Source organism: Capricornis sumatraensis, chromosome 16, assembly GCF_032405125.1.
Source record: "Capricornis sumatraensis isolate serow.1 chromosome 16, serow.2, whole genome shotgun sequence".
Taxonomy (NCBI): Eukaryota; Metazoa; Chordata; class Mammalia; order Artiodactyla; family Bovidae; genus Capricornis; species Capricornis sumatraensis.
Window position 1 is genome coordinate 36,658,545 of NC_091084.1, and position 21,695 is coordinate 36,680,239.

The following is a 21,695-nucleotide window of genomic DNA, read 5'->3' on the forward strand; positions in this document are numbered from 1 at the left end:
AAACTGTTGGGTGAGAATTCGACATTCTACCCACCATATGATCGTTGACTTGGCCATACTGGCAGGGATCGAGGGAATGGAAATCCGGGAGGAACTGACCTCCACTTGTGGGTGGTCCTGGTCAGAGCACTCCCCTCTGGGCCTCAGTTTCTCATCTGTAAAGTGTTCAGAGGTGGCCTGCCATGACCATTAGGGACTTTACCACCTGAGATTCTCTAATGATGCTCTAAGAATTGGAATGCTGATCCCCACTCTACCCCTGACCAAAACCAAATGAAATACCCAAGTTAATCAAGACCAAGTGAGCAAATCAAGACCCTAGGAGAGGCCTGCACCCCTTCCAAGATGCCACCAGGCTGAATGAGGGGTATGTGATGGGGTGGCCGCCGGACAGCGCCCAGCAAGGGTACAGCTGGGTGGGGCACCCAGACCCATCAGACCCCTGCCTCTGGCTCCATCAGATTCACGAATGGCCCTAGGAGGGAGGTGGCCATGGTCTACATGAAGGGTAGTGGCAGGGGCAGGGGTTAGGAACTCCACATAACCAGATTCAAGGGTCATGAATACGGCAGGATCCATAGAGACGTTTCCATGTTGGTGAACCCCCAGAGGATGGGCCCATCTTAGGTCAAGGCCTTTTTTGTTGATTCCTCCTGAGGGCTGCCTCCCCCGACACCCAACCAACAGGATCTGGGGAGGGGCAGGGTGGGGTGGTCAGAGTGGTCCTGGCTTTCTCCCAGTGAGAGGACAGCCTGCACCTTGGATGGGTCCCTGAGACCAGAGGAGCCAGGGCTCAGGCTCAGCCCAGCCCAGCCCAGCCGCAGAAGGCCCGACCAGGGGCCCAGAACCGAGTTGCGACACTGCTGGAGGCAATAAAAACCCAAATTCATGCTTTATGTCCAAAGTCAGCTTTTTATTATCGAGGGCCAGGGCCCAGGGAGGGGAGGGTGCTGAACTAAAGCAGCACTGCTCTTTCCAGGAATGTTGCGAGCTGCAGTGAGAGCTTGAGATGTTGCATTTTTTTTTCAACTCAAGCATGTGTTTTTCAAAAATATCATCCTTCCCCACCCCCCACCCCACCACTAATTTTAGAATCAGACCAAAGCCAAGCTACTGTCCTCTGTTTCTGTTGGGAAAATACTATATTTATTCGAGATGCAGAACTGCGTCTCTGCAAACCTCCGATTGCTTCAGGAAAACAAATCTGCTTTAGACTATACAGAAACCGTGATACAAAATTTATTTCATGCTAGAATCGCTTTGCATAACATTGGGCATGCAGTTTTTTTGTTTTTTGTTTGTTTTTTTGTTAAACTCTGAAGTACTAAATTGCATACAATGCCGGGTTGTGCCTTGATAAAGGTGGAGGAGGACTGGCCCTCCCACAGCCCTGATCTTTTTTGGTGCTCTGAAAGAACACTTGAAAAATCCATACGGTGCTGATTATCTACTATGAACAATTTGTTATGAAAGTTGGTCACACTGAATCTACACACTGCTAAGATGATCGAATCAACCTAGACTAGCCGCTGTCAGGGATCTTGGGGAGACGTCCACTGGGTCGCAAGCATGCCAAACAGAGGGAAGAAGGCGGCAGTGCGTTTCCACAATTCTACTTGGCGCAAAGTTTTCAGTTTCCACGTGAGAGATGAACTATGAAGGTGAGGTCAATATGACCAACGACTGACCGACTGCCCTTTTGGGAACCTTTACTCTCGAGTCCGAATCTCCGTGTACAAAAGGGAAGTAATCCATTACTCATCCCCACTCCTGCCCCCACCCTGCTCATTCCCCTCCCCTCCCAAAAAAACCGTACAGGTTTCTACCGAACGCCTTTACAGTTTGGCTCCAACAACATGTATAAAAAGAAAGAGCTTTGAAAGAAAATAGAGGACTCTTGCTTGTTTTTCTTCATGTTGTCATGGTTTAGGGTAATCATACAGTTGTTGGGGGGTGGGTTCGTGGGTTTGGATTGCTGGGTTTTCTGTTGAACTTCATGCAAGTCATGCTAAGGAACCCCTCCATCCCACCCCCTCCCCGAATAAATTAAAAGTTGTTGTTGTTGTTTTTTTTAAAAAAAAAAAAAGGAAAAGAAGGAAAAGAAATCCTCTACGGTCTGTTACCATTTGGCCGTAGAAAAGCTACGTCCGTCCTAGTACAAGGCCTGGGCCACTCGGACTCGTCCGGCAAACCTGCATGGCGTGAATTTACTCTGTCCGAGGGCGAGGAGGGGCTGCAGGTCCACCCAGATGCTTAATAGCCACCAGTGTCCTGGGCCAAGTCGCCTGGTCAAGTCACTCTCACAGCCTCTGTCGGCATATACTTAGCAATGACAGGGCTTTCTTTGCAAAGATCTGTATGTAAAGAATACAATTAACACTTGAGCTTCTCTTCTTGGCTTTCCCATCCCGCTTGGTACTTAGTTTTTAAGGAAGGAGGAGGAAAGACCGAACAGCCGCATGCAGAGGCAGGCAGGATCTTCTCCAGTTGGCTTGGTTCTCCCATGCAGTGAGCCAGCCCAGCACGCCTCTTTCTCTCCCTCCTGGGGGAATGGGTTGAGCCCCTAACTGTTCTCTACCCCGCACACAGCTCATGGCCTGGCATTATCCTGAGAAAAGCAAGTCCTCAGCGGCTGTCATGACTCCATGGGAGCGGGACCAGGTGGATGTGGGTGGGGTCTCCCCACCCTCAGTGCCTCTGGGGGACTGCGGAGTGGGTACCACCTGCAGACAGTGGTTGCCATCGGACTCCTTGCTCTCTACAGGCTGCTTCTGTCCCACATACCCTGGGCTTCCGGAAGCCCAGTCAAGAAACTCTCCTATCTGCTCTTTCAGGCCACACAGACTGATCCAACATTCAAGATGAGGGAGACAGGCAGCCCCATGAGACCTTACCAGCAGAGCACAGCCATGGGGAAAGGTCTACGTGCCGTCCTCTCCCATCCCCTGGGCTTGCCCCTGATCCTGGTTTTCTAGAGCCTCCAATCGGGAGAAAGCCGATTGTGAAGGGGAGCTTCAGGCCTATCCATGGAAGGTGCTGAGGATGGGGCAGGCAGCCCCCAGGCCAGCAGCCCCCCTTCCATGCAGCACCATGCGGGGCATAGTATGCCGCACTGGGGTCCATGGGCCCTCCAGGCAGGGCAAGGAAGCAGAGGCCAGCCTGGATCAGGAGAGCACACCAAGCACCAGAAGGACTTCCCCATCTCCATGTGGGCTGCCTCTCCTCTTCTGGGTTTGCCCTTTATTTTGAATTCTCTATTTTCTCCTCGCATATTATTGAACCATTTCAAATACTGGAGCAGTTGTGAATGGCCACCAGCTATACCAACTGTTGCTCTAAAAAGCCAACTATCTAGCCCAACCTGCTCACCCCAGTCAGCATGCAACCATCCTGTGTGAGCCTGTGAGCCGCTCCCCAACATGCATGAGCCGCCCAGCCAGCCCGCTGTGCCGAGTATGGCTTCCTCCACCTTCCAGGCCCTGCCCAGTGTACGGAGCCTGGATCCCTAGGGTGCGCTGAGCCCCCGCCCCAAACCTCTCCCCAGTCCATGCTCAAGCTCTATTGGAAGCCTTGTCCCCAGGAGGTCGGTTTACAAGACAAGGGTCTGATCCAACCCTGACCACCACGGAGCTTCGCCTTCACCAACCACAAGGGGGCGCTGACCACACCTGGGGCCGCTAAATGGGCGCTGGGAGTGGAAGGGGCTGCACAGAGCCGTACGTAACCACCTCCTCTTGGCTAGTTTCCTATCTGCCACTGGCAGTGTCCTGACTGGCACATACCTTACCTCTGCAAGGACGCTGACCTCACTGCCAAGCCTTTAAGCTATCTCTCTCATCATGACTGCCCCCCACCCCAACTGGTCTATGGATTCTCTTTAGAGAATGCCTCTTCCAGAACATGGATCTTGGGTGGCTAGGCCCACAAGGTCCCAGCCAGCCCATGCCTGCCCTGTTGGTCTCCCCAGCCAAGGGACAGGGGAGATCACTTTGCCTTTGGGGTCTGACCTGCCATCTGCCAGAGTAGCCTGGGGGAAGTCGAGAACCTTCCCACGTCTCTGGGTACCCCTCTGCCTTGGGGGAACATAGTCGGCCAGCCTGTCCTCAAGTCCCCTCCTACCCCCAAGCTCAATTCCAACCCACAGCTGCGTGGACCTCAGGTTCTCTCTGCCAGCCTGCCGTCCCACTTGGGGAGGGTGGGACTCAGACCTCCGGGGGCCGACCCTGGGGCTCCTCCTGCTCCTTGCCCCCCTCAGTGTGCCTGCCTGCCCCTCAGCGCCCCTCACCCGCCGCCCCGCCCACCCCTGTGCAGGAGCGCGAGGCAGGCCTGCTGACGCAGAGCACCCCGGCCTCCTCTACATACCCTTTCTCACTCCTCCACCAGGTGGGCACGCGTACTCCCCAGTTGATAAGAGGAAGCAGGGTCCGTATCTCTCGCGGGTGCCCGAGCGCGTAAAAGGCAGGCCCTCATCGGGAGTGAGGGCCTGGTCTATGTGGGGGCAGTCTTCGTTCGCCAGCGCGGCCTTCGCCACCTCCCCATTCAGTTTGGAATCTTCAAACATATAAGCAGAAGCTATTGAGACACTGAAAACTGTTTAGTGCGGGGGGAGGGGGACAGGCCAGAGTGGGACATCAGCAAAGGGCAGCCCATGACTGAGGACAGAAAAGTGAGCGGGAGAGGCACAAGGCTGGAGGTCCCCAGCTCATTCGGGCAGCCTTTGGGCTGCCCACAGTGCTGGGGAGGAGGGTTCCTGGGTTTGCTCAAAGTTTGCAAAAAGATGAGTTGGTGATGGGCCCAGCAAGCGCGGTGCTGAGGGGCCAGGCCCAACGTCCAAGGCAGGGCCGATGAGACAGGATGGTGTGGATGCGATCATGGGTAGAGGGCCAGACACAGAGCTCAGGGAGAAGACAGACAGACACGCAGAAACACTCCTGTCCAGAGTGGCAGCCTTTTCTGATCCCTCTGCTGCTGACCAGAGCCCGGCTGCCCCCTCCACATCCAGCTGTCTGCTCAGGCATCCCTGGGCCCCACCCAAACCCCAAGGGTCAACTCCACTCCAGGCCCTTGTGGATCCTCTGGTCATTTGCTTTACGCTGTTCCCCCACCACACCGTATCTGATCACTCTATCCCACCCCCATATGGGCCTAATCCAATCACTCTCTATGCTCCATCACCCATACAGACTAGGCCTGGTCACGCAGTCTCCTGGTCCCCCATGCAGTAGACCACTCGATCGGCTCCCTCTCCGTACAGACTTAAGCTGGTCACTCAGTCCACTCCGATCACCACCCAGACCACGCCAGGGTCTTCCACCTCACTCGGCCTCAAGCAGGCCTCGTCAGCTTGCACAGGCACAACAAGAATGCAGGCATGAGGCAGTGACAGCAGCCAGGGTTTGGGAGGGGCTCCCATTCCTCCGTCTCCTTTCGGCAGCATCCCCCGCAAAGCAGAGCAAATGGATGTGTAAAGACAACAGCGGCTGATGGACTCGGGTGGGAAAGACGAGTCTTGGCCTCTGCGGTAGCCTGAGAAGGAACCTGGGAAGAAGTTTGGGGGCGCATTTGGTGAGGGCGCAGCTCTGGCCAGAGCAGGGCGCTCCCCCAAATCCAAGAGCAGCATCGTGGATGCCTCTGGAGCTGGCAGAGAGGGCTCTGTCGGCCTCTGTCCCCACCCATCACTCTTGGGGACCCCTCCCCGGCTTTCTGCCCTCCAAGCAGACTCTTCCTGGTTAGGGTGGCACCAACTCAGTCCCCAGGGTGGGCCCTGGTGGTGGTAGTGGTGGTTTAGTTGCTAAGTCGTGTCCGACTCTTGTGACCGCATGGACTGTGTAGCCTACCAGGCTCCTCTGTCCATGGGATTTTCCAGGCAAGAATACTGGAGCGGGTTGCCATTTCCTTCTCCAGGGGATCTTCTCAACCCAAGAATCAAACCCGTGTCTCCTGCATTGCAGGCAGATTCTTCACCGACTGAGTTACGAGGGAAGCCTGAAATTTCCTCAAAGACTTCCTCCAGGGTGAGAGCCTCAAGGGAAGACAGACCCAACATGGGTGTGACCACAGGGGGAGGCCCTCTGAAAGGCTAAAGCGGGGCAAAAAGCTGGAGAGAGTCTCCACTCGATTTGACCCTCTTCCGTGACCCTGTTCACATCATGTAACTACACGCAGAAGTGATCCTTCTCCGTGTGCACACACTCGGCGTGCCCGCGGGTGGGACCACCACCCGTGTACACATCATGTCACTACAAAGAGGCAGTCAGTCAAAAGAGAAATGGACCAATCAGGTTTATTCGTAAAGCAAATCCAAAAAAAAAAAAAAATCCCATCATAATTTTGGAACTTAAAAAAAAAGTCTGTCGTACAAGATGGCAAAGCATTTCATGTACAGTGTGTTTCTTGACAAATCCCAGGGGCTTCAGTCCCCAATTCACTCTGAACCAGAAAGGCCAGTTACCAGGGTAACTCGGATACCACGTGACTGGGGTTGGGGCCTCTCTGGGGAACTGGGCACTGCCTAACACTGGGGGTGTGTCTGAGGGCACACAGGTGCGCACACAGACCAGCCTGGCCCTGCCTCCCAGTCTGGCTGGCCCTCCCAACGGTCTCTGGGGAGAGGGGAATGAAGTTCAAGGGAGGAGGCAGTGGATAGGGGGACGGAAGTTGGAGCCCATAGTACCCTGTGCACATTTTCTTCTAGGGGAAAACAGCAAGTCCTACCAGGCAGCATCTCCATCTGGGGGAGAGCCAGAACTTGCGATCTCTCCACTGGCCATCGCCTGCCAGCAGAGGTATCTACCGTCTGCAGGGCTCACCCAGGGTTGGGTAGCCAAGCCTGAGACCCTCCATGTGACTCTGCCCCCCAGTGCCGTGCCCCTGTGGCAGCCAGCTCCCACAGCCTTTAGAGGACCTGAAGTTGAGGCTGGTTTCCCTGCAGGGGTCGGGCCAGGGGGCAGCTGAGGGGGCTGCCTGGGTGGGTGTGAGCCAGACCCCCTTCCCTTCTCAGAGCCTGCTTCTTCTTCCAAACACGTCCTCTGAGAAGAGGCCGAGCCTGGGTGGGAGTGTTTGGGTCCTGCTCTTTGAAGGAGCCAGCCTCCCTGGGCTGTGGGCTTATCTGTGATGTGGGGTGCTCTCAGAAACTGGGAACCATACTCTCCCTCCCCAACTCCAGAGGAGGGGTGGAAAAGAGACTGGCCAAGAAGTGGCCAGCTCACCAAACCTGGGGAACTCATGAAAAAAGCCAGAGGCACCAGCTCACCCAAGAATGCCCCCTCATACCCCGACCTTGTCCTTTAGATGAGATGGTCACCAGGTCCCTCAGTTCCCACCTGCTCCCCAGAAGGCTGGGAGCCCTGCCCTCCCTGGCCCAGGGCCCCTTGGCCCCCACTAGACCCGAGGGCCTGCGATGATGAAATGGCAGCATGGGCAGCGTCTCACAAAGATGGTTTCCAGGCTTTGAAATGGGCTGAGAGAGATGAGTGTCCGCGAGAGGGTCATTTTTTTTAAAACTTTGGAGCAAGGAGAACCCGATGTCCGGCCCTGAGCCAGCAGGCTGGCTTGTGTGCCCTGGTCTCCGGGCACCACCAAGGTACTTACTGTTCACAGCAGCAGCGGGCGCCGGGGGCGCACGCAGGGCTAGGGTGGGGCAGGTGGGGTGGCTGGGAATGTCCTTGGGTTTAGCCCCCCAGAGGGGGGCTGCCCAGCTGGGGGCTCAGGGTAAAAGCCCCAGGTTAACTGGGGGCAGTCTGTGAGAGACACGAGCTGAGTACAATCACAAGAACCGGCACAAGTCATGCAACAGAACGAGGAGAGAGAGAGAGAAACATGATTAGTGGAGAGAGAGAAAGAGAGAGCATGTGAACAGCACAGAAAAGAGCACCCAGTCCTGGCCTCAGAGCCCCTTATTTCTCCGCACCTTGCCCCTAAGCCACCTGGGGGCCTCGCTGACCCCACTCAGGGCCCCCCCACTGCCCACCCTGGCCCTGCATCTGAGCAGATACTTGGTTAGCCCCTGCAGAGGGGCCCTGCCCACACCCTGCCTGGTCACCCCTGTCCCAATCCCGCCACCTCCCCTGCCCTGGGGGGTACACCACTTCCCACACCCACTGCAGCCAGCAGGCGAGACGTGGAGGGCCGGGGCAGGGGGAGCTTTGAACTCAGCTGCTCAGGGCAGACCCTGGAGGCTGCAGGGGCAGCTCTGTCCCAGCTCGGGGCAGACCCAGACGGGGGTGCTTTTCAGGACCTCGCTGCTGCCCTAGGTGCTGATGGACAGGAAGGGGGAGGTTTGGCCACCACCCGTCCCCTGTGCCAGCCCCCTGCTCACCTATGGTGGGACCCCACAGCCCCGGATGCAGCACCACAGAGGAGCAGCCCACATCACAGGAGCAGAGATGGACGAGACATACGTGCATGCACATGGCAGGGCAGAGGGAGCACTCTGAACTGCCCAGAGCAGGGGGTCTGGGCCCCCGAATGCAGGTCGGGGAGGGACCCCCTTTCTGCGAGAGAAGCAGCTTCTCCTGGACTATCAACCCCAGTCCCTGACCATGGGGGTGCCATCCTGGCATCCTCCCATGAGACCCTACAACCCCTGCCGGGACAAACCCCCCAAACACTGGGGCCACGTCAGCCTTGGTACCGAGGATACCAGACACTCAACCTGAGGCTGCAGGAGAGACCAAGAAGGGGAGTGGAGGGGAGGGCGTCACTGGCATGACTGGGACGGCTTGCCTAAGTCCCAGGAATCTGACCCTGGGCAGGGAGTGCCCTCAGAGCCCAGCATGTTGCACTTTGCCCCAGCCCAGGTTCTAAAGGTAGAAATGGAGAACCCCAGGTCTCACTGGGCCAACTGACTGCCCTCGGGGTGGAGAAAGGTTGTCAAGGTTTTGGGGACTGCATCTCAGCTCTCAGTTCCTGCAGGGTCCAGCCTCCCATCACATTTGCCTTCCTCACTTCTGGCCTCCCCCGCACTCACTCACCAACACACCCCAACCCCGTGCCCCTCAAGGAGCATAGCTGCAAGCAGAAAAGGAGGCCAACAGAAAGAGACTCGGGGATGCAGAGATAGGGAGACACCCCCTAAGGATCACACACTTATCCTTATCACTTGGGTGATAATTTGGTTCTCACACACCAGCTTTCAGAGGGAGGAGGGTTCTGGTGAGGGACCAGGCTCAGAGCAGGTCTGGGATGTCAAGACAGCACCCCTAGGAGCAATAAGAACTTGGGAGAGGGGAGGAGGCAGAGTGTGGGGGACGGGAGGGAGTGAGGCATCTGGGCCGCAGAGAGAAGGGCTCCAAGTACCTGGCTTAAGCCAGGGCAGTCTGGATCCCTGAGACCTGGGGCCAGGGCTGTCATGGTGGTGGGGTGCAGGGGCTCTGGGAGGAGGGCACAGGCTTTCCAGGAAGAGGGCCTGTGTCCTGGGGCTAGCTGGTGTACATATCAGAACACACATCTGCACTCTGTGTGTGTGCGCATGCATGCATGTGTACACGTGTGTGTGCATGTGTGTGTGTGTGTGTGTGCATGCACACATGCCCTCAGCACATGGAGAGTGCTGGCACTGTGTGGGACTGAAGGATTTGTGCCCGACTGGAGTGAATCACTGGGGAGGATGGGACAGGGGGCCCAGGAGTGCTACGGTGATGCCACTCAGGCTCAACTCTTCCTGCTGAGGCCTGGAGTGAAGCTAGGGGCAAGGCCCACCCAGACCCTTGCCCAGAGCCCCAGGAATTTTCCTCGCTGTGACAGTGCTCCTGAGGTTGAACAGGAGGGCAAGATGATCCAAAGCAGAGAGGTGGGGCAGGGGCTTTCCACGGCCCATGCCTGGCTGGCTAAGCAGAAGCCATGCATTGGCCGAGGAGTCCAGCCCCACCCCAGGCCCTCCCATTCCAGCCTCTGAGACCCCTGTCCTGCTCCTGGCCCAGCCCAGAACACTAGCCACATTCCTCTCAGGTGTCTACAGGGATCCCAGGGAGTGGGAAGGGGTGTGGGACCAGGTGAAGGGGCTAGAAAGACCTCAGACAGAGATGTGGACTTTGGGGGTACCACTCTGGGCAGAATAGCTATGGGATGAAGCCGGATGAGGAGGAGGATGGGGTGGTGGGCCAGAGAGTGGGGCATCAGGGAAGAAAGAATCAGTCAGCCACTGGGGAGGCCATTCAAACCAGGGGACAACTTGCTCCTCTAGGGCTGAGGGAGCCTGCAGCCCCTACCTCCTGCCCTGGGCACAGGGGTGTCTTCTGCAGACTACTCACTACCTGTTACCCACTCAGCCTCCCTCGCCCCGGCACTCCTTCTGAGCTCAGCGTTGCCATGCTGTTCTGGGCCATTCATTCCCTTCAACTCCCTGTGTCCACAGAATAAGTCGATGGTATTCCATGGGTAGAGGTAGACTATGGGCTTTTTATCTTCGGACCAGAGCCCCATGATCAACTTTATGTGCTGTGTGCAGGTTCTCATAAAACTGAGATAGTCCCATAACGAGCCACTAGCCATGGAATATGAGAATATATCCCACGGTGACTAGTATTGTTTCATGGCCCCCCTCCCCCCTCCCTGACCCCCACTGAATTCACGGGAAAGTGGGCGTACACTGGTTGGGATGTCGTGTATTGCTGCTGTAGTCCCTACCGCCGGAAACAGGGAACACTCTCAGTGGGAGGTTGTTGCTGGTCTGAAGCGCTTTCATCTAAGCTGCCCGGGTGGTGGCCCCTTCTAGTCCTTTGCTCACCAGCCGCTTCCATCAGAAAGAAGGCCACTGGAAACTCCCACTGGACCATCAACCCAAACAGACAACGTGAAAGCTAGAGTCACTCCAACAGGTTCCTAAAGATAAACGCTAAACTCTAGAGTGGTGGTAGAAGATGAGCTGGTTCCGCATGCTGTGGGGTGAGTAAGCTTGTTACGGAGGGCAAGAGGCGTCTCCGAGGACGTGCCTGGAGCTAGGCAGCCGGCATCGGAGCAGGAATGCTACTCAGCTATGGAGACAGGCTCTGCTGGGGGCTGAGAATCCTTGCTGCTGTCTCTGCAGGGACCTCCTGCCAGAGCCCAGGCACCATCCGTGCCACGTGCACTGCCCGAAGGGAGCCATGTAAAGACCAAATGGGCAGCTGTCTGGCGTTTCCCAATCACACCCACCCCACCCCGCCGTGACTCTGGGTCAGTGGCCTGAGTCAGCGACTCATGCCCAACTCCTGCCCATCGAGCAGCGGAGCCCCTGGGCTCCTGCTAAGAGAGTCCTCAGCAACCTCGCGGGCCGTGGCATCTCTTCAGAACCCCACGAGACCAGTGTGTCAACCTCCTTACCGGGGGCCACCAGTGAGGTTCTAGCAGGCTCTCGCCTCGTGAATTTGGCTGCCCAGCATCTCCCTGGGCCCCCAGACGCCACACCTCGAGACTGAGCGTGGGGTCCAGAGTCACCCACGGAACTAAGGAAGCAGTCTGACTGAATCTGGAGTCATCGCTACAGGGGGCAGAGGTGAAAGGTCAGATCGACATGCCTCTAAGCGGTTTCCTACCTGCTCTGTTAATTTCTAAAATCTCTTCCTGGGCCAGCGGGCATGTGTCACTCTGAGTACTGTGATGTGGAGAGTTTACGACAGATTTACAATAATTGGGAGATCCCAGCTGCGGTGGCCGCGGAATATGCTTCTTTTTTTTCTTTGGTAGTTTCTGCTTAGCCATGGCTAAGGAGTAATACATCCCAAAATTGTTCACGATGACGGGCACAGGCATGGCGATGGTCAGCACGCCCGCCAGCGCACACAGTGCTCCCACCAGCATGCCGGACCACGTCTGCGGGTACATGTCTCCGTAGCCCAGCGTCGTCATGGTGACCACAGCCCACCAGAAGCCGATGGGGATGTTCTTAAAGTGGGTGTGCTCACTGGCGCTGGGGTCATTGGGCTGAGCCCCTATCCTCTCGGCATAGTAGATCATGGTGGCGAAGATCAGGACGCCCAGAGCCAGGAAGATGATGAGCAGTAAGAACTCATTGGTGCTGGCTCGTAGAGTGTGGCCCAAGACCCGGAGCCCCACGAAGTGGCGGGTCAGCTTGAAGATGCGCAGGATACGCACGAAGCGGACGACGCGCAGGAAGCCCAGCACATCCTTGGCAGCCTTAGAGGACAGGCCGCTCAGGCCCACCTCCAGGTAGAAGGGGAGGATGGCCACAAAGTCTATGATGTTGAGCGAGTTCTTGATGAACTCCACCTTGTTGGGGCAGAAGACCACACGCATGAGGAACTCGAAGGTGAACCAGACCACGCAGACGCCCTCGATGTAGGTGAGGAAGGCCTCCGTCTCCGCCTCCCGGTAGTAGCGCACTTGCGTGCCGTTCCGCACGTTCTCGATCTCCGTCTTGTTCACGATGGGGTTGAAGCGCTCGTGGGTCTCCAGGCAGAAGGTAGTGATGGAGACCAGGATGAAGAACAGGGAGGCAAAGGCCACATACTGTGGAGGAGAAACACACAGTGTCAGAGGGGAGGCCCTACCCCCAAAGCAGAGAGACTGGGTACCTCTGGGCCAGGTCCAGTCTGGGGCCAGGCGGGGCAAGATGCCTGCAGGACGCCCCTTCTGACATGGGCCAGGCAGGCAGGCTACCGTTCCCTCTTCAGAGCGTGGAGTATGGGGTTAAGAGACCTGAAGGGTTAAGAGGCTGTGGCGGAGATTTCGCTGTCTTGACAAATGCCTTTCCTTTCTTCCTGGATGAGTGGCTAGACCATAATTTCCCAGCCTGCCCTCCAGGCTGGGCGGGGTCACATGACTGGTCTCAGGCCAGTGCACAAAAGGGTGTGCGTGAAGGCCCACCCTGGCTCACAAAACCTTCCTGCTCAACCTTTCATGCCCTCTCTCTTTCCCTGATTGCCAGTCAAATGCTGAAGCCCAAGGAAGCCAGCAGGGCCACCATAAGTAGCTGGGTCCCTGGAAAGACACCTACTAAATACACGGGTGGGAAATGAACTTCTACTTTGTTGAGACGTTGCACTCTAGATGTGATTTATTAAAGCATTTAGTACCCCACCCCACCACTGATAAAAGTGACCTAGGTGGCTGAGGCTGAGGTTGGCAAAGAAAGGAGGGTAGGGAAGCTATGGTGGAGCCAGGCCCCACAAAGGCCACATTTCCCACCTTTCTTCCATCCCTAGGCTAGGCTGTTCACTCTCTTTTTCATGGACCTGTACCTCATGCAGGCAGTCTCTTCATATTCTATCCTATGTTGAATTGCAAAGATGTATCTTCCCCAAGGCCTCACACAACTCCCCTACCCACTTCTCTCTATTGTCCCAGGAACTCACATTGTGTATTGGAAGTGAGTTACCCATCCTGGAGATACAGAAATAAAGACTAAATAGTCATTTGTCAGAGATACTGGGTTGAAGATTCAGGCATAAGGAGAATGGGACCAGGGGTCCTCAAATGCACCATAAACCATAGAGATGGCTTTGCTCCTGCTGCGGCCGGCTGGCCCCAGGGGAAGTGGGTGGGTGGGAGGAAGGAAGAAGCTGCTGGGGAACTGAGGTTTTCCAAACATACGTGGGTGCCTGGTCCTTTCAGATCCCCCACCCGGGTGAGAAGGAAATGGCCAGGATAACCCAGTCTGTCCAGAATGGCCTGCTGTGGACCTGCCCCCTGAGAGAGGTTCAGGAGACCTTGTGGTTTGGTTCCGTCACTCTCACCCCCATCTGATGACCCACTGGGCTCCTCCAGCCACAAGCAAACATGGGTACCCTAGGAAAGAAAATCAAGCAGCTGTCAGAGTTTCAAACCTTCCCTCTCAGACTGAATTCCAGACAAGGGCTCTTCTTACAGCCTTCAGTGTGGGATCATGGAACTTTAACACTGCCCTTGGTAGATGAACCCTGGCCAGGGGATTCTTCTCCAGGAACCCAGCCTTCATGTTCCTGCTGCTTCCCTCCCCTCTGGACTCCCCTCCTCCCAGCCTGACAAGACTGGCTGACCGTCACCATGAACGGTGTAAGGCCATTTCCCTGGAGGCGGTTCTGGGCTACAGACTAGAATGGGTGGCAAGTTCATTCTCCAGAGCTGCCTTCACAGAAAACTTCAAGGAGTGCCAAGGTGCCACTCTTCATCTGCCACAAGAGGCAGCCGTGCTGCTTCTAGTAATTTCTTTGGTTTGTATTGACGTAGCTCCCCACTCGGTGGTGACCCTGTCTGGGTCGACCGTGGCCATCCTGACACCCAACCTAGCACAGATCTAGAAATGAAGAACTGTGTGGACCTTCAAAGACACATTCCAGGTTGACAGAAAGGGAGAGGAGAGGGGAAGGGACAAAGTCAGCATTTTAGAATACCAGAGTAAGAGCAGCCTTCAGAGATTATCTGGTCCAAGACACTGCATGCTATAAATGGGAAGTCTGGGGCACAGAAACAGGAAATGATCTACCCAAGCCACTCATCATGGCATGCTGGCTCCTGCTGGCTTTAGAGAGTCATGCAATTTTTAAAACCTTGATACTTGACTACTATCAAGTGTGACCCCTCTGCCTTCTTCCTTCCATCCATCCTTCCTTCTTCCCTTTCTTTGTTTCTTCCTTTCTTTATCCCTTTAACCCACTCATCCTTCCTTCTACCCTCTCTCCCTCCTTTTTATCCACATATTCACTTATCCTTCTTTTCTCCCTCCTTCTATCCCTTCCTTTGCTCCTCCTCCCTTCTCTCCCTCTTTTCCATCTGACATGCATTTATTCATTCGTCTCTTCCTTCTCTCTTTTTCCTTCCTCCCTCCCTCCCTTCCTTCCACCTACCCATCTATCTACCTGTCCATCCATCCACCCATCCATACTTTTTTCCTTCCATTCCTCACTGAGCGCCAGGCTATGCCCAGCACAGAGTGCAATAAGACCTCAGCCCTGCCCCCAGGGAGCCCCCTGCACAGCTGAAGATAAAGGACACACACAGAGACAAGTAAAATGCAGTGGGTTGAAAAGATGAGCCCCCATCAGCCCTGTGACGTACATGGGGTTTGGACAAGATGGGGGCAGTGCGGGGACTTAAGCCAGGTTTTCTGACTCTGGAAATAGCACTTTAAGGGTCCAGATAGTGCTGACCTGGGACACCAGAGGGGCAGGCCAGGAAAGCAAACTGGAAGCCACTGGAAGAGGTCACCAACTCTGATCCAGGTTCATCCAGCTCCAGCACTTTTTCCTTTAGCAGTTGTCAAAGCTCTTGGAGCCAAGAACATTTCCCCAAATGCTGGGTATTTGGCCTCAGATTTCCTCTGAAGGGCCCCATCTTAGAGCTTGGAATTCACAGCCCAGACTCCCAGGGCCAGGTCATGTTCCTGCCCTGGTCTTTTTGAGAGAGGAGAGGGACATGGACACTGTGAGTTTCTAAACAATGCCGAGAGGCTGGGCCTGCTGCACCTCTGGGCTCCTGATCCCAGCCAGTGGTGGAAGGCAGGAGGCGCTGCCTCTCCTCTCTGCTCCATCAGCCATGGCATCCCCTTCTTAAATTGTCCCACAGCTGTCCTCCTCTGTCCCCTCCACGCACATGGGACTCTCTCTCAATGGGGTCACAGCATATGGTAGGCTTCAATCTCAGCCACGAGTACAGCATCCACCCAGTTATCAGAGGGGACAACCACCGGAATCCCAGCTCTCTGCTTGGCCATCTGGCCACAGAGAAAAGCCCTGACTTCTCAGCCTAGCCTGTGAGGATCCCTGTGCCCTGACCGCATTGACTTCCCAGGGACCTCTCCCTGCAAGCACCCAACATTCTTGCCACATGCAACCCTCTGCCATTTCTGACCTTCCATCTCGGTGTCTCTGCACCTGCTGCCCTTTCCTCCAGGGTGTTCCTGCTGATCTCCAAGTGGAAAAACCCATCTACCCATCAGTGCCCCACTAAGTAGCCCTTCTCTTGGGACACCTCTCCCGGAGAGACTTCTTGGCCCTGAGGCCCTTAGGAGGCAGCAAATGAAGTCCCCCCACCCCACCGCCCAAGGAGCCTCTAAACTTCCCCCAGGGAGGAAGCGAGGCTGTCTCCAACTTGTGCTCATTAGTGCTTGGGGAGCCTCACAGGAACAGCCCAGAGAGGGCACGGATGTCCCTGGGGGCTTCTCACTTCCTCCCAGGTGCCCTCAAAGGCCCTCAGAGCTCTACACCCATTGGCTCTTCTTGAACAACAGGTCTTGACAGGAAAACTGAGGCCCAGGAAGCAATCAGGTCTTCTGAAATTAGGATAGACAAATCCTGGGTTCTCAGGGATCAATGGCCATCCCTTTCAGATTCTTTCCTCTCTGGGCCCCAGTGACCAAGGAGTGGGGGTGCTGGGGTGGGCAGCAGCGATCAGCCTTAGAGTCAGATACTAGCTGGGGAGGTGGAAGTCAGGCTTCCTAGGCTCTGCTGCTGGCACCTAGTCCCTTATCACAGGCAGGGCCCCAGCAACATCTGGGTCCAAGTGGGCCCTTTGGATCACTGTGGAGAAAAGTGCCCCAGCTTGCTCAGACTGCCACAATCTCCTAAGCCTAGCGACTAGCAAGTCAGCCCAGTGCATCAAAGCCAAAGCAAGAGCCCATGGCCAAGCAAGTTCCTAGTGCCCTCCCGCCCATCCTCGGGGAAGCTGAGCCAGGAAGGAGAGAGGAGAAGCTGTCTAAGCTAAAGGCCTGGGGCTTCCCTGGTGGTCTAGCCATTAAGAATCTGCCTGCCAATGCAGGGACTCGGGTTTGATCCCTGGTTGGGGAAGGTCCCACGTGCCGTGGCAACTGAGACTGTTCACCACAGCTACGGAGCCTGTGCTCTAGAGCCCATGAGCTGCAACTGCCAAAGCCCACACGCCCCACAGCCTGTGCTCTGCAACAAGAAGGGCTGCCGTAAGGAGAAGCCCAAGCAAAGAAGAGCAGCCCCGACTCGCCACAACTAGAGAAAGCCCGTGCACAGTAACAAAGACCCAGTACATCCATTAAAAAAAAGAAGAAGAAGCTAAAAGGCCTACTGTGCACCTTTAACCTTACCACAGAGCTGGTGAGACAGGTGGTTGTACCTTATTGTGCCAAAAAGGAAACAGAGAGGTTCAGGGACTAAACCAAGGTTTAGGGCTACTGATGAAGCTGAGGCTTGGACCCAAGTTGATCTGGCTCCACTGTCTAAGCTCTGTCCACCACCAGAGATGCCAAAGCTTTGGGGGCTAAAAACACAGCTCTGTGCACTAGGGAGCTGGCCTTGATGGGGTCCGATTGGCTCAGTCTTGGAGCTTGACACCCATACCTCGGACTCCCTGAGGTCAGGTTATGTCTGTCCCCAGTGAGAGAGAGAACCAGCATACCTGAATCCACAGGCTGGAGCCAAGAATGCCTGAAATGGTCTTGGGCCTCGGTGCCCAGTGCTCGCTAGTGCCTGGGGCGGGGAGGCTGCCCCATCTTGCTCGGGGAATCAATGCCGACAGCAGCCTCAGATGCCCCAGCCTGCATCTCTGGCCCACCGTGTTCTGGCAGACCCAGAGAGGGCAGGCTGAGAGACGACCACAACTTGTTCAGGGAGCTCAGCCAGAGGGACAGGGTGGATGCACAAGGATGGGGAGTTCCCAGAATCAGCTGACCCCTGGCAGGGAGGGAACCTCTGCCTGGCAGGCTCAGGCAGTGAGCCTTAGGAGCTGTCCCTGCGACACCCTGGGCTGGCACACAGAGTCCAAGCTATGGGTGTCAAGCTCCAAGATCGAGTCATCCAGACACAGTTAAGGCCAGCTCCCTTGTGCACAGAGCTGTGTTTTTAGCCCCCAAAGCTGGCTGGAATATAGGAGCTGCCGTCAAGGACTGGGCACCTGAGGACGGTCACCCCCAGACACACACTGCTGCCCAGAGTAGGCACCTGACCCATTACCTAAGCACACACCTGTGACGAGTGACCACACAAACTACAGCCCAGGGTCCTGACCACACACACACAGAAAACACAGGGCAGACGGATTGTACTGGAACACGTCACTGCCCATCGGGCACGAGCACGCAGGCACTGTGCCATGAGGCACACACCCACACAGCCCCCACACTCCCTCTGCGTATACACTCAGAGCACATGGATGGTCACCACACAGCATGCCTCCTACAAACACCCCGAATGCCGGGCGTCGCTGCACAGCTGGCCCCTCCTCTGCCTGCCTCACCCCTGCTGGGTGTGACTGACTCAATGTCTGACTCTCCCACAGGATGGCAGTCCCAGCCTGCCTCAGCCTCCCCAGCCTTCCCTGATGCCCTCAGCCTGCCTCCCTGCCCAGACTCCTGATTTCCTATCCCTAGACCTGCCTGTCACCCACCAATTCCTGATTTCCTGCCATTTGTCAGACCCTATCCTTTCTCCCCAGCCCTCTCCAGCAGCAGTGGCTATATGCCCCCATATCGAGGACCCAGACCAGCTGGAGGGCTGAGCCTCCTGAGCGTCTAGTCTAACAGGCGGCCACAAAGGGAGCTTTGCCTGGCAGCCCAGGGCCAGCCGTCACCCAGTCTGGCCGCACCTCAGAGGTTACTCTGAGAAATTTCAAGACAGTGCAGGCAATATTGCCTGATAAGGCAGCATAAACCCAAACTGGTAGTTCTGGCTTTTCTTCTTTCTTTTTTTCAGAATCACAAACTGTGAGAGACCCACCAATTGTGTTCTAGAAAGAGGTAGCCATGGCAACAGAGAGAGGCATCCTGTTTCTATGGTAACCAGGGTGGTGAGACTGTTGGCTGTAAAGTCAGACAAACCTACTAACGATCTGTTGACTTAAGAAGATGTTTTATAAATCACCAAGTTATTTTTATCGTAACCCCACCCCTAAAACTATAAATCAGAAAGGCAATTTACTATCTATTAAAATGACCAAGATGTGCTGTGACTTTCATTATAAATTATTTATATCACAGTCATCTTTAGAAAATTGTGCTTGTCTTTCAGAACAGTTCAGGGGTTCACTGTGGGGAATCTGTGTTCTTGCAGTTTGGCATTCCAGAAGTAAGGCCATGGTTGTGATGTGGTGCATGGGCCAACATGCTGATCTGGCCATTCCCTCGCTGTGTGACCTTGGCAGATCACCTCCCCTCTCTGAGCCTCAGTTTCATCTTGGTACAGTAGGGCTGGACTTGGTCACTTCTGAGGATTCTGACACTGGGCAAGGCTCCAGCCAGTGGGACTAATCAGGGGAGTCCTGGCTGGTGTCCAGGCCCCAAGCCCCTAGAGGCGTCAGGTCAGTTTTTCTGCCTAATTAAATCTGCCCAGCAGGGGTGTGCTGCGTTTAAGTTAATCCATGCGGAGTCAGTGATGCAGAGCAAGCGGGATGGCCAATTGGCCTAAATAAATTGTCAGTTGAGTTGAGTTTGGAAACTGAATTAGGCTTGTCTGGACTTCCTTGGGCTGGGCATGCCCACACTGTGCTGGCCTAGCTGAGGGCTCTGAGGGGGACAGGAGGCTCTTTGGGGTCCATCTCCTTTTTGGTCCATTAATAAATGCCTCCACTATGAATGCCCAGTCAGAGGTCTGGCTGCATCCTGAGTGCTCTGTCCAGCATCCGCATTCCAGCCCTGGTCCTTCTCACTGATTCTGCCCTCTTGGCACCCAGTTCAGGGAGCAGCAGGCAGGAGATGCTTCCCATTGTACTATACATCTGACTTGTCAAAGGAGGCAGCTGCTGGAGCAAAAACGGCTGGACCTCGAGGTGAGACCAGCTTGAGTTTGGAGCCTGGCCCGGATGGTGACCTTGGACAGCACCCCTTTCTGAGCCTTCATTCCTGGACAGGGAGAGGGTAGATAATATCCCCTGCCTCTGGGTGGCTGTGATTAAGAAGAAACAGCACACAGAAAGAAAGAAGGAGGTGTCTGAACGTGCTGCTTCAGTCCCCATGAACCAGAGGTGGACCTCTCCCACCTCTGGCCCCCTCCCATCAAAATAGCACCTGCAGCATCAGAGCACATCAGATGTAAAAGCTGAGAATCTTATGGTCAGGGAATCGCTGAGTTGGAGGCACCTGGGAGACTCAGGCGGACCTGCCCCCCCCCCCCGCCCCCACTCCCATCACAAAACAGCACCCTGGTCCTTCAGAGAGTCACCCCATGCCCACGCTCAGCCATACGACACAAGTGAGGACGAGTCCACACTCCTGCCCAAGCCTGCCCATCGGAGGTCAGCCCTGGCCCCTGCGGACAAGGGAGCCATGTTTCCTGAGAGACGGGCAGGACAGGGTCAGGGAGAACTGTCTGGATTTAGCAACAAGGAGAACTTAGGGGGAGGGCTAACCCAGAAGCCCCAGAAGCATGAAGGGAAAGCAGGGAGTAAGAGGCCCTCTCTGGGTCGTTTGGTATAGCACAAAGGAGCCAGGGGTGGGTAGAGGCCACTATGCTGGGGAAGCAGGACTGAGCAGAGACTCAAATGCAGAGTCCTGGGCTGCACACACAGCAGTGGGCAGGGCTGGACATTTATCTTTAATCTATGTCTTCTGTGGCTCTGATGCTGCCAGCCCCGTCCTGGACTTTGGGATCCACGAGGCCAATGAGACCCAAGTACCTGGTAGCTCTGATGCACAAGGGACCTCTTCAGCCTGAGACCACACTGGGGGCTGGGAAGCAGGTGGCATGGTAGAAGGGAGAGAGTTCCGGGCTTGACTTCTGAGACCTGAGTTCAAATCCCAGCTCTGCCACTGGCTGTGTGAGGGCAGGCAAGTCACTTTGCAGAGGCTCAATCCCATCCTTCTTCAAATGGGGACAATCATAAGAAAAATAACATGCCCCAGGCAGCAAGGCACAAGGAGGCACCTGGGGAAAGGCCGAGTGTCTAGGGCTTTCCCAGATCCAGGGTGGAATTCCAGGGCAGGGAGAAACCCCAAGACTGCCAGTTCCCTTGCACACTGGTATTCCAGGAGCTGGGCCAAGGCTTCCCTCCACAAAAATCCAAACACAGCATTTTGGGTTTTTTCCACCCAAATTGTTGGGGGTGGGGGAGTGATTGCAAGGAACAGCAGCAACAGCTAAAGGGAGAAATGTGTCTAATTTAGGTTTTTTCCCTCTATTTTTTTTTGCTCCTGTTGCAACTACTTGCCTGCAAACAACAAACCAGAAGAAAATGACAGTCTTGTGGAGAGCCAACACCTGGCCCTGCAGAGCCTGTTTCCCAGGGTCACAGCCCAAGATGGGGCCATGTCCCAGACCCAGCACTGCGGCCTCATGCTGCTCAGAGTGGGGGTGATCAACAGGCCCACTTCCGTGGGGTCTTCCATGTGAGCCCCAGGCTGAGGACTGCGAGGAAATGAGGCTTGACGGGAAAGGACACCCAAGGTCACACAGTGAGCTCCGGGCTTCCTGGCCCTAACTCGGGTGACAAAATGATGATGGAGCTTCCTGGTGTCGAGCAGGCTTCCTGGGGCTCTCTTAGCATCATGTCTCGTGTAAACCTCACGCCAGCCCAGGGAGGTAAGTTCTGCTGTTATTACTGCTTTTCAGACAACGAGTCTGGGGTTTAGGGAAGAGAAGATTCTTGCTCCAGATCTCAGAGGTTCTCAGTGGCAGGATCGGTTTTACTCCAAAGCCCTGCATTTCAGACCCTCCAAAGGCTCCTTAGACAGCCATGGAAAATGTCCACAGTGCAGGTTGGCCTGGCTGTGCCCTATGAGATGAATGAGGCTGCTCCAGCTTGGCTTCAACCTCAGTCAGCCGCAAGCCCCGGAGCCTCAGAGGAGCGGGGCTGTGCGGTCATAGAGCTCCCCTGCCGTGCCT

General features: G+C 55.6%; 1 protein-coding gene across 1 annotated transcript in view; it reads right to left on the reverse strand.

The window, feature by feature from the left end:
• Window positions 1-2,289: 2,289 nt before the first annotated feature.
• The window catches only part of KCNC1 (potassium voltage-gated channel subfamily C member 1), a 42,254-nt gene continuing 22,848 nt past the window's right edge, over window positions 2,290-21,695 (reverse strand). The window contains exons 2-4 of the mRNA XM_068988727.1: window positions 11,514-12,447; window positions 4,363-4,551; window positions 2,290-2,354 (exon numbers count right to left, since the gene is read on the reverse strand). Coding sequence (XP_068844828.1) covers window positions 2,290-2,354; window positions 4,363-4,551; window positions 11,514-12,447 — 1,188 coding nt within the window. The remainder of the gene's footprint in view (window positions 2,355-4,362; window positions 4,552-11,513; window positions 12,448-21,695) is intronic.